Here is a 13,341-nt window from a genome sequence, read left to right as displayed (position 1 = left end):
TCAGTAGGTTGGAAAATAGTCTGGTTTGGGTGAGGATGAGAAGCAAAATGTCAGTGTTTTCCACAGAAAACAAGAATTGTTTCCAAAGCTCTGTTGCAGGAGAATTGCAATAAAAATGTTTTAATATGTCAGCTTCCAATTGGAAGGTTGACAAAGGTTGGCTCTTGGATACCCCTTTAAAACCTGTGTAGCCTGTCTCTAGTGTGGTAACACAAGAGAATCTCTTGCTTCCACAGTTCCTAAGGAAAGCTGCAGAGCTGAAGTCAGTAAGTATTTTTCAGGAAGCAGAGGGGCAGTTGCTATGTTAGTTTTCCTAACAGCAAGTTGATACCATTTTTGCATAATTTTTACATTTTGCAACGAAGGCATTGGAAGTGTAAAATAATTCTAATGGAAAATTCACAGTTAATCTTGTTTGTTCTAATTATTTTGCTTGTTTCTTTGTTGAGTCCCATACTTGGAAAAAAAATCTATATTCCTCTGTTGGGTTTTGAATACTGCACATGCTCAGAAATTAGGCTTTCAGATTGGCTAATATAGATATGTTAAGTCTTCTAGTCAGTCTCCACTCTGACAAACAGCAACACTTTCTATCAGAAATTTACTTGCTGTCTGGGTTATTACAGAACTCCCAGTGTCGAGGCGTGTATGTTACCGTTACACATTTTCAGGTTGAAATTTGAATTAATATTGGTAATCATATGTGGGTGTAAATACACCTTTGTAAATATAGAGATTAATTAGAACCAAGGGGACAGGTGATTTAAAAAATATTTTTTCACTGGGGGAAAAACAGGTGGGTTGGGTTTTTTTGGGGTTTGGTTTTTGTTTGTTTTTATTTTTGTTTGTTTGGTTTTTTTTTGGTGGGGTTTTTGTTTGTTTGTTTGTTTTTGGGGGGGTGGATTTGTTCTATTTTGGGTTTGGTATGGTTTGTTCTGTTTTTAAACGAAAAATGGTGAGAGATCTAAAAATATAAAAAAGGGAATTAAAAACTATAAGGTAGAGCACAAAAAAAATCTGCAGTAGCAGTGATCTTGCTAGGCCAGCCTGGATAGGCCTTATTTTTCTTCAAAGTTTACCACTGTCAAAAGTAAAAAAATCCAAGAAAAATAGAAATCAATAGTAAACTCCAGCAAGTCCTTCTCATTTTGCAAATGGACTTAAATTAGAGAAAAACTTTACTATTTTTCAAGTTACTTAGAGATTTGTATGAATTCATAATGGTACAGTAATGAAAACCTGGTGTGCTAATTAGATTTGTGCTTTTCAGGAACGTTAGTTTTTTTAGATCAGTCAGCTACTAATTGTTTCATGTAAGGAGAAGCTTTTTTTCATGTGAGAAGATTTAGGCATGTTCTGATGTAGCTAATGTGTGGAGAGGTTGTCTTTAAGGGACTGTCAAGTAGGAAAAGCAAAGCTAAATGGAAAAGCTGTCAAATTTAAGTATGGTAACTTAGGTCTGACTCCTGACCAGTATAGTTGCAGTCTCACAAAGTGTTTTCTGTGCAGCTTAGTGTCCTGGGTTCAGCAGTAGCAGTCATTTTTCTCCTCCTTAGTAGCTGGTGCAGTGCTGTGTTTTGTGACTTTTGGCCTGGAAACAGCACTGACAACACCAATGTTTTTAGTTACCGCTCAAATGTTTTAGTCTGCCCAAGGACATTGTGAGTCTCATGCTCTGCCAGGGAGGAGGGGAAGCCGGGAGAAAGCAGAGACAGGACACCTGACCCAAACTAGCCAAATTCTGTACCACAGCACGTCATGCCCAGGGTGTAACTGAGAGTTACCCGAAAAGGCTAGATCACTGCTTGGTCGGGCTGGGTATCGACGGGTGGTATTGTATTCTTTTCTCTTGTTATTTCCCTTATCATTATTGGTGGTAGCAGTAGTGGTTTGTGTTATACCTTAGTTACTGGGCTGTTCTTGTCTCAACCCGTGGGAGTTACATTCTCTGGGAGCTGGGGGGGGAGGGGGGGGGGGCGGGGAGAAAGTGGGGGAGTGAGGGAGCAGGCTGCATGGGTTATTGACTGCACTTAAACCACGACACTTACTGACTAGGACATGTAGGCTGTATATGCACTCCATGCATTTGGAAGGTCTGTTTTAGACTAGCACTAGCTTGGCACCATGGCCTAAATGCTCATTATTTGGAGCACTTCTAAGTTTGTGCTTCTGGTTCAGTTTTATACCAAGGAAATCTCATCGGTGTGATACAAGCAAGGCTGCTCCATTTTGCATACTGAAATACAGTAAATTACAAACCAAAATGCAATTAATGGGGACAGTCGGGTTTACTTCAAGGGTATGCTTCTGATCTGAATGAAAACAGAAATTTAGTTTCATACTGAGCTCCTCTCAACTCTGTGTGAATGTTGCAAGGAGGACAGTGATTGTTTTTCCTGTAAAAGTTCCTTTCTTTGGTGCCTTAAGGAAATATTTGTTTCCTTTCCATGGCCTGGTGTGTGTTGTTGACTTCGTTCACCAGGACACTGTTTGTAGGTGAAAGTAATTATTGTGAGCATAACATCTGGAAAGATGACAAGCCCAGAAATGTATTGAAGATTAGCAAAGGGCTCTTTGTTGCTGCTGCTTCCTTTTCAGAAATATTGTAATTGGGCTTTACTGTAATGATACCTCTTTGAAATGCTTGGCGTGCTTGGCTAACAAATACCTGGAGAAACAGAAAAGTAGATTTCTAAAGTAAAACAATTTCGTGCAAAACCCCTCATCCTTCTGTTTTATAGCAGGGTGAACAGAATATAGACCCACATTGCTTTCTGTAATAAAGCAGTGTTCTTTCATTATTGCTATGGGGGGTACAACAAATAAAATACACCTTTCCTCAGCTATGTGGGTTTGCTGCAGGAGCTTTCAGACCCAGGGCTCACAGGAGTGGCTGACACTGCTATTAAAACAACTAAGCTAAGGTCTTGTAATGGGACTGGGTTTTTTTTGCAGAACAGCTATTTATTGGATAATAGTCTTAATGAGGATGATAATTTTCTTCCTTGTAGATGTACTAGGGAGCTGAGCAATGATCATAAAATAATTTGTCATGCGCTAAAAGCATATTCCAATTTAGTGGATTTGTCACTGAATCATTTTAATGGTTATTTTAGAGTGGGTGGTCAAAACCAAAACAACAGCAACACAAGTAGTTTCAAAAGACCAAAAAAAAGAAATATAATAAAATTCTCAAGCTGTCTATTGTTTGTTCGTTCATCTAAGGCAGGTGAAATGAATGAAGTCATCTATTTCCTCGCTTTGTTGAGGTTGCTGCTAAACTTACTAAATTCTTACAGAACTACCAAGGTACAGCAGAAGGGTAGGCTTCTTTAGCACTGAATGCTGCACAAGTGGGAGCTGGAGAAAATGGCCTGAGGCAGAACTAAGGCCAGATGTACTTAAGGCTTTATTAAAATTTAGTTTGTAAAAGCTAGCAAACCCTGACACAAAATAGAAGCCAATGTAAAGTGTGTCAAGCAGGCTGTTTTGGCCATGGTGGTTCATTGGCTAATTTCATGTGGTTTCATTGGTCAGGTGGCTTCTCTCTTAACCCAGCAAACCCCAGAATTACAGTTGTTACCGGAAGTCTCAAGCATGGCTGCCATGTAGCAGATGAAAATGTCACTCCACAAACCATCTAGCTGTAAAAACCAGTTCTAGCTCATGATGTAGTGTGTATGAAGTATCACCACTAACAAAGCCAGGAATTATAATCTGACAACATCCATTCAAACTGAGTAGAGGTAAGGGAAAGACAAGCCCTCCTCCACTAATACTTTGATTTTCCTGGAAATGAGCAAGCAATGCTAGTGGTGAGGCACTGTGAATTCTCACAGTTAAACATTTGTTTAAGTAATTCAGGGCACTAGACAGGATGCCTGACAAGAGACATATTCCCCAGCATGTTTATTCATGTTATGGAAAAGAGAAATGGAATCGAATCTCCCATCTGTAGCAGCACTGAAGTCAGATTACACCCTCATCAGATCAGAATCAGATCCATATTTTTTTCCTGTCAAACAGTCACGCACCCACCCTGTATTTGGAATTGCACGCTGAGGAAATTACTAGCCTAGGTCATGCTGACTTGTTTGACTATGAACCAAGCTTAACAACTTGGGTAGACAAAGAGTACAAATTAACTAGCTAGGGGTCTTTTAATGATCCAAACTGTAACAAATTAAACAGGAGGGTGTATAAATTACCATAGGATATTTATGGCCCTGTTGACAGAACTAAAGTGAGATGTGAACTAAGAAATGTTATTTTCTGGACGGAAGATATAAAAGATAACTGTTTTAAGAGCCTATATAGCTGTATATGTAACCAGAGGGATAAAAGGACTTCCCTGTAAAATCTGTAAGAGATCCCCAGTGACATGTCAAATCCTAGAATTAGAATTGACCCAGACTTCAGTAGTTTTATGTGTTAGAAGTTCCACAGCCACAATCTAAATGGGAATAAAGAGCCAAACTTAGGCTAAGATTTCCTGGCGAGTTGATGGCATCTCATAGTTCATAAGGAAATCTCAAGTTAAGAAGCTGATAAATAGCTTAAGCAAGACAATTTAGTACTAGTGTACCGAAGTGAATGATAAAGACTTGCATTTAGACTCACCAACTTATATTAGACTAGTAAGGAGCTTCATAAATCACAAAAATATTACTAATTTTTAAATGTTTAATATTTTATTTCCTTGCATCTGGTGCACACTGGTTCAGAGGACAGATTTCAATCAAATTAAATTCACTGACAAAGCCTTCTGCTAACCAAATCCTAAATCCCATATCTGTGCTGAAAGAAAATTCCTGTTGAAACTGGTAGGAGCTGTCACTTATTATTACCTGCCCTTTAGCTAAATAACTTCACTGGAAGATGTACCTGATAATTTTCTTCAATGCAATCAACATTTTATTCAAAATGGCATATTTTATTAATTGCATGCACATCATTATCAGTGGAAATCCTTACTAGCATAATTCTTAAACAATATAAAAAAACTCCAAGCAAAAACCACCATGCTGTTGGCTGTGATATGCTGGTTTAGCCTGATAAATTTGTTATCCTACTTGCAGGATACCTCATGAAACATCTAAATGTAAGTGCACTGTTTATTTATGGCCCAATTATAAAATAGTTCTCTTTTATGTATTGAGATTTATCAGCACATTTACAATACTTTACTTTCTTTTTTTTTAAAGAGAGGCGTGTACTTGTCTTCAGTAATGACAGTTCTCTGATATTTTTCACCAGTTGATTTATGAAGGAAGTCATATCTTTCGTTTCCTTTCATAGAGGATAAGAGACCATCTCAAAGTGGGGCTGTATGCAATTGGAGAGACTTAGCAAGTATAGATCTCCTAAGTACCAGTTTAAAGTTCTGCACAAGTGACCACAGTGAGGCATGTAAAACAAGTTTGTTGTATTCATAGGCTGGGTCTATGCTTCTGTTTTCTGTGAAAGTGTTTTCTGTTGCTGCACAGAAGATACAGGTTATTTTTATGATAAGATTTTTATCTTCCTTTTTAACAGGTGAGGGAGGTGGGGGACTTTGTTGCCTTTGGCAGGGAGGGAGTTAAGTTTTGGTTTATTGTTGTTTTGGGGGTTTTGTTAGGTTGTTGTTGTTGAACTAACAGTAATATGGGTATTTAAAAGAGCAAAAAATTTTGGGTTTCAAATCATCCAGTGCTTTTAAATAATTTTTTAATGCTTTTAAATCACTGTAATTCTTTCATGGATTTACATAGACTTTGGCAGGCTTAACTGTAAGATTCTGGATGTGCATGCAGAGCTTGGCTGAGAGTGACAAGACCAAGTACAGATGAAAAATATACTGGAAAATGAGCTGACACGCACAGTTGTAAACATCCTTCTGGGATCATCTGCTGTGTTCAGAGAAGGGTGTGGGATAATGATGGGAAAGCTAAACTAGTTCTTTCTTTGTCCTGCAGATGGAAAAATGAACAAAGTTAAATGGATTGTGACATGGCCGTTGATATTCGTGCTCTTTTGCACCATTCCAAACTGCAGCAAACCACGATGGGAGAGGTGTTTTATGGTGACATTCATCTTATCTACTCTCTGGATCGCCGTGTTCTCATACTTCATGGTGTGGATGGTAAGTGCATACAGCAGGACTTCCCATACTGAGTGAAATGTGCATCTTGAAATAGGTTGTAGATTTTTTGTGTATTTATTTCAAAAGAAAGGCATGTAATTGTAGTGCAGTGTCTTTAGCTCATACTGGACTTATTGTAGTTCTGGTTTTCTGCTGCTCTTTTCTGCAAAAGTAATTGGCCCATTACAGTACAGAAAGGTGCCAACATGATTTTCAGGAGAATGTGGATATCCACATCCTACTAGTAAAAGAGAATTTAAATGAAAATGTTTAACTCTCAGTAGCGTGAGACTTCTTTAGAAATTTGGTGGTGTATCAGGTGTAGATCTGTAAATTGTTGTCAGTTCAGGAGCACACCTACTTGAAGATATGAGTAAGTTTGGTTTGGGGGTTTTTGTTTACCTTACCCTCTTTCAGTTTCTCAGGTTTCCATTTTCATTCAGAGAAGAGGCATGAATAGGAAAGCTCCTCAAATAGTTTCTGTGATGGAAAAAAAATAGATACACTTTTGAAATATAAGAAGTTACCATTTTCTACACTAAAAAATGGAAAAACAAAGTTATATATACATATAACTGGAAGATTGGTCAGATGTGCTGCTGAAGAATTTATATGCCCGTTTTCCTTTCAAATGAAAATATAGTAAAGAAACCTTCCTCTGGTTTCATATCAGAAAATGCAGTTTCCTATACATACACCCATAGTCATATATATATATACACACACGCACACATGTATATATACACACACACACACGCATGCACACACTCCTACTCTTCTAGTCATGAATATGGAAGAGTTTTTGTTCCTGAGCTTCTTACCTGCAGATTCATTTTTGGGTGGAGAGCATCTCTACCTTCATCAGGCATTTGCAGACTGCTTTATATTTATGTTTCCTTTCATGGAAGACTGTGTTTTCAATATGCTTTTTGCAACTTTCCATGTAAGTTTTGCATTGTAAATTAATCCTCTTTTCTCTTAACATAGACTGTTAGAGAAAGTTGTATGCCAGCCCTCATTCTGCCTGGCATAATTGTGCCAAAGCTACACATTTTTTTCATACCATATATCATTTGCAGGGCCGTGCTCTTTACCTTGGCTCCAGTTTAGAGATACCCTTCACAAATGAGAGAGATGCTCATGAAGGCTGCAGCATAGCTTATTTTAAGTAGCAACCAGACCTCAATACCCATTGCCACTTGCAGCAGGGGAATCATGCCCGCTCCTGTTTTAGAGTTACAACTTGCTCTTGAGAATAAGATTTGTGAGAACATTCCTAAAATACTCCTTTTTTTTGGTGAAGGGTTCAGTTTTCCTCATGTAAGAGAATGGCAAACTAACAGAGCCTTAAAGAGTTCAACTCTTAGCAGTCTCAGCAGGGAAGTAGCTGACTGTCCCTTATTCAGTCTTCTCATTCTCACAAGGCTCTTTCCTTTTCAGCTGCCTGTTTTGCCTTTTTTCTTAATGCTTTTTCAGCCTTCTTGAGACGTTCCATCTAAATACCGTTCCCTGTCCTTTCCAAGAGCTCTGCTACAAGCTTCAGCTATTCCTTAAGCTCTTTTAAAGCTGCATCTGGACTCTCAGGGAACAATATAACCAGACTTGCTCACTTCGGCATTGTATCAGAAGTCATGCAAGAAACTGGTTCCTTCTTTGTGCTCTGGGATAAAATAAGTTCTTTATATCCCTGCCCCTGTATCACAAGATAAATTGGTTGAAGTCCTTTTGAGAAATTACACAAAATGGAGCTTTTTTGTTTGCTCGTAAAATGTTGAATCAATATGACCCAGCATACTTCTCCTTTTCAGTGTACTTTTCCTGGTTATCCCATAATTATTTAATTTGCAGAAGTGGAGAAGTATCCTGAGTCTAATCCTGTTAGGGTCCACACCAGAAGTCAAAGTTAAAAACTGTGCCACAACTGTATTGGAATGAGGATACTGCCCAAATACGATAGTTTAATTTCTTTTCCTTACTGTTCAGGTGACTGTTATTGGATACACCCTTGGGATACCAGATGTGATCATGGGCATTACTTTCTTAGCTGCAGGAACAAGCGTCCCAGACTGTATGGCCAGCTTAATAGTAGCAAGACAAGGTACTGTCTGTTGTAGCATAACTGTAATCTTACGTGCATGCTCTGTGATTTGCTTCCTCTGTACACACAGTTTCTCAATGCTATTTTATTATTTTTTACTGTTTCAGGGCCTTGATAATTAGCAAAGTGTTTTGGCCTTCAATGTGACCCAAAAGAATAATCTCTGTCCTGTTATCTTTTCCTTACTGGGACTAGGTACACCCTAGCATTCTAGAAGGTCGTTCAAAACTCAGATAGCCCATGCATGGTGTGTATCAGTCAGGGTAAAAAGATAAAAATAGTAGACAAAGCAGGCATATCAGCTGTTAAAAACAACATAGAAGAATACATGCTGACTTACACTTGTCTGTGTAAAACTTTCTAGAAGACTTCTCAAACTCAGGGAAGTGAATTGGTTTAAGAGGATCTGGCAGAAGTGATGTTGCTTCAGAGATGCTTCTCATCCATTTGCAAGCCTCTTTGACATTGGAACATACAAGTAGTTGAAAATGGTTTTATCTAAATGTCAGCTACATCCTCATCAGCTTTGCAATTGAAATTGTTGAAGGCTTCCTCATGCATCCTTAAGTTTTGATTAAGGTTATTTGCAGATCCTTTTTTACTTGAGAAAAACATTAAACCTGACAGTGTGATCTCCTGTACTGCAGTAGAATAAGGAAAGGGCCTAACTGTGTTCTTTTCCACTATTTCAATTTCCACAGTCTTTTTTTTTTTTTTTCCCCAGATAATGAGATTTCCAGCACACAGCATTGGGCAGACAAGAAAGGTTCTGAAGTGACAAATTGAGTACCCAAAGCCACCCCTTTGTAGTTTGAGATAGGAGTAGTGCTATTAAATGTTGCCTGATTTAAAAAGAATTCTATGTTTTAAATACTTAATTTTCCAGGTTAAAATCTCACAAAAAAAATAGTACAAAGAAGTATTCTTATGGAACCGCCTTCCTACTAAATTAGTTTTCCATATGTAGTATTAAAGTGAACATATTTTTGCAGGAATAGAAGAAAAAATGTTAGTTTTAAATGAACAGACTGATTCTTTAGATTAGTTGTTCTGTATTATTAGGCAAAACTAGTGTAGGGATTCTTTCCTCAGAAAGTGAAAGTAAGCACTACCTTGGCAAAAAGCAGCCATGTTCTCTTTAAGACAACACAGGGACTTTGCACTACTTGTGTTCAAGAGAGATGTTTGCTGACAGATTGCAGACAAATATCTCAAAACTAGAGATGAGCACACCATAATATGGATCAAAAGTATAACCTTCCTGTCAGCAGCTTCCTGTAGGAGAATACGGTACTTGCTGTGATAGCATCTGACTCTGTGCCTAAGGGAATTTAACAAGGGCAGAGAAGAATTCTGGCCTCCTCATATCCATTGACGCTGGTGCAGAATGAGATGGCAGCCAGTGATGAACATTGGGAGTAAATTTTGAGTAATGCCTCTAGACTTGACCACTATTCACTAATTTATTCCCCCCCCCCCCTCGTAGCTTTTAATGTTCCTGAGGTGAAATCATTGCGGGTTAAGCCCCACAGAAGTGCTTAATAGCTCGAGTTCTTTTCAGGATCACTTTGCATCATTCACATGAGATAAAGGCCACATATGCACATACTAAATCCAGTACATAATCTCCAGGTTCCCTGTGATTGCAGGCTACCAAGAACAAGACTTGTTTTTTTAATTGGTTTTAAACTCGGGTTCACTAGGTGTGTGGTATCCAAAACATAAGGAAGTTGTAGTTGTTTCAGAAGTTGTAGAGAGATTATGGAAATTGTCTCCCTACCCCACATACTCTGGCCAGTCCAAGGGGGCTTGAATCAATGCAGATAATTCCCCTTTAGTTTCCTCTAGTACACAGAGCAATGGTCCTATACTTTGTTTTTACCACAGTTGTTTTTTTCTCTGCAGGCCTTGGTGACATGGCAGTATCCAACACAGTAGGGAGCAATGTCTTTGACATTCTGGTGGGACTTGGCGTTCCATGGGGTTTGCAGACCATGGCTATTGATTGGGGATCAACTGTATGTATACTTGGCAAATCTTTAATTTGTTCTTTTCATGTCTTAAAAAAAAAGTTTAAAAAGAGAGTATGCAAATGAAATTTACAAAAAAAAACTTACAGCCAAACAACCACCTGCTGAGCAGGAGGAAGCAGGAGTTAAGGAAGCAATTCTCCTTCAGCAAGCTGCAGTTAATTCCCAGTTTGTCAACTGGAGCACATTATGCTATATAGCAGAAAAATAGTACCATGGATATCTGTTCATGCTCTTATCATTTTTTCACTACACAGCTTCAAGCACTCCTGGCTCCCTGTACCTTAGTATTTTTGTCTGTAAGATGAGATTAACAGCATATATCTCTCTCCTGATGATCTTTTAACATAAAATCTTTTATAAGTGCTAATTTTTTTTTCTTTTTAATGGAGGTGGGCTTACTTATACATTGGTTTAGATTCCTTAATCTTCCCATTCTTCATTATGATAAATCTGTTATGGATTTGCATAGTTTAAAATGTCTAAGTCACTATTCAAAACAGAAGGTGGATCATAAATCAATATATATATAAAAATCATATATATATATGATACATATATATATCAAATGTCTAAGTCAGTATTGATATATATATCAATATTGTGATATTGATATCACAAAATAGTGATATATATATATCTCTATTGATATATATATCAAATGTGTCACTATTCAAAACAGGTGGATCATAAATCAGTATATATAAATCATATATATATGTATATATATCAAATATATATATACATAAATCAGTGTATAGATTTCTGATCTCCATAGCACAGTTATATGCTGAGCATTTTCAAACGTCTGTTCTGTTTCCCACAGGTTAAGATAAACAGCAAAGGACTGGTCTATTCAGTTGCACTTTTGCTAGGATCAGTGGCACTTACTGTAAGTATTTGACTGTCCCCAATATTCCAATTGCAAAACACTTCTTAGGTATTTACATGTTATAGAAGGATAAATTTGAAATAGTTATTATCCCTGAAGCATTGATTCATGTGAAGTATCATTCTTCTAGCAATACCATGAGTGGAAGAGGTACCATTGTCCTCAGTGTAATCTGACATTTGGTGTTGGTCCCATTGATTTCAGTGTCAGTGTTGAAATTCTGGGATCCAATAATTCTTCTGTGCTCCTGTGTCCAGCTGCATACCTCAGGCCTGTCTCTACTTTATACTGGGACAAGACCCAGGTGTGCTTCATTACTCTTTGCCCTTTGATTTCCAAAACCAGACTGGACTAATCATGTGCTGTAGCCAAAACCCTTAATGAAGGCTAGGCTGTGAGGACTGTGAACCTTAGGGCTTCACAGAATAGGATTTTAGAATAGGCCTGCTAAATGTCACTCAGCATAAGGCACTTACTTTGTAACACATGACTTGTTAAAGTGAAACAACAATTCTGTTTCAAAAGTCAATTTTGCTGGTACTTAAGGTCTGATCCTGCTGACTCCCAGGGAGCCTTCTGTGGGAAGAATCAAATCCCAAAGGTATAAAAATATCCACTTATACTAATGTCTTTCACTGATTGCCTGTGGAGGTTCTGTAGAGGCTCTGTAGAGACGGGGATCATCACTGGAGATTTCACGCTGTTGCATGACTAGGTCTTACAAAACTCCACGTCATCTGTGCACAACTTAGATGATAGACTGATGAGGTCTGTTCACTCTGCCACTAACTTCCTAATGCATCTGATACATAAGCTGTGGGGGCCTGTTCTTTTCATATCCCCAGTTCTGCTATACTGTACAGTGCCTGTGAAACAACAAACATGTTCTGTAGACATTTGTACCTGCTGATGCTGCATGCATATTGGTAATCAGCACCTTGGGAAAAAATGGAATGATTATGCAGATGTGTTGCTATGCTAGCTGTTCATGCTTTTCTGTAAAGAGTTTTCATAGCAGAAGCCATATCACCTGAGTTTGAAGCATCTATTATTGTCTCATTTGTTCTGCTGGATGCCCTGATTCGCACAGACCCTCCCAGCAAAACTCAGTAGAGAGTTTTGAGCAAAACAAATGATAATTCAGAGGCACTTAACACCCTTGAAAATAGATGCCTTCGCGAGGACTTCGTTGCTTTGCTACCTGTAACTTGTAACTCCCCTTAGTTCTAGACCTCAGCAAGACATCAAAGAAAGCACCTCTTCTGAAGCTCTTGAGAGAGTGAACATTAGGTGCTGGTGTACTATTGGGACATAAAGGATCTTCAGGGGAACACTGTGGGGAGAGGTGTTCATGTAGGTTGGGGCATTCTTGTTCATACTGAATCAATGAAAGGGCTGCCTGACTAGAATGTGCCATGTGTGCTGAAAATGCACTACAGACTGAAACCGAGCACCTAGGGGTCTATTTCTCAGTTACACAAAGAACTTGTGAAGGGGCCTTAAAGTGTGTTCATTTAATATTTTGTAAAAGTATTTAGAGCAACTGAGAGTCAGACCAGAGTTCAAGTTCTCAGTTTGGGCTTTTACATTACTTTTCTTGATCAGAAAAACGTATGTTGCCTTTTGTTCTATAAAATACAGAGAATATATTTTTATCCAAATCAGAAGAATCTATTTTTTAGCTTGTAACAGTTGTTTCCAAAGTCTCCTTTGGGGCTTTAGTAACGAATACTTTGTTTGCTTGCAGGTGCTTGGAATCCATGTAAATAAGTGGAAACTTGACAGGAAATTGGGCATCTACGTGTTGTTTCTTTATGCTGTTTTCCTTTGTTTCTCTATATTGATAGAGTTTAATGTCTTCACTTTTGTCAACTTACCTATGTGCCGAGAAGAACTTTAAACTACAACGAGGAGACAGACTGAAGTTCTTCTGATTACATGTGCTGTAAATGACAGGAGGCATTTCACCTTTCTACCTTCTTTCCATCAGTAATTTGAGTGTCGTTCCTGCTTCATCAGCTATCAAGCACTTTTACCTGTGTGGAAGGAAAGCATACCTTTCTTTTAACATGCTAGCTCAAGGCAACCAAAGCATTTTCCTTCTTTTTGGATATTGCTGCTCAGTTATAAAGCTGTGTGGATCTTATGCAGAACTCTAGAATGATCCATTCCTGGGACATTCTGTTGTGGTTTTCATTCT

At 38.2% G+C, this 13,341-nt stretch overlaps 1 protein-coding gene across 1 annotated transcript in view; it reads left to right on the top strand.

The window, feature by feature from the left end:
• Window positions 1–13,341, top strand: part of LOC133215761 (ras and Rab interactor 3-like) — a 163,988-nt gene that overhangs the window by 70,897 nt on the left and 79,750 nt on the right. Inside the window, exons 13-17 of the mRNA XM_061359992.1 lie at window positions 5,955–6,121; window positions 8,105–8,219; window positions 10,125–10,237; window positions 11,076–11,141; window positions 12,889–13,036. Of these exons, the coding sequence (XP_061215976.1) occupies window positions 5,955–6,121; window positions 8,105–8,219; window positions 10,125–10,237; window positions 11,076–11,141; window positions 12,889–13,036 (609 nt within the window). The remainder of the gene's footprint in view (window positions 1–5,954; window positions 6,122–8,104; window positions 8,220–10,124; window positions 10,238–11,075; window positions 11,142–12,888; window positions 13,037–13,341) is intronic.

Source organism: Neopsephotus bourkii, unplaced genomic scaffold (genome assembly GCF_033783945.1).
Source record: "Neopsephotus bourkii isolate Nb327-2 ecotype Australia unplaced genomic scaffold, CSIRO-AGI_Nbou_v1 NB_998, whole genome shotgun sequence".
NCBI lineage: Eukaryota > Metazoa > Chordata > Aves > Psittaciformes > Psittacidae > Neopsephotus > Neopsephotus bourkii.
This window is presented reverse-complemented; position numbering and strand designations above follow the sequence as displayed.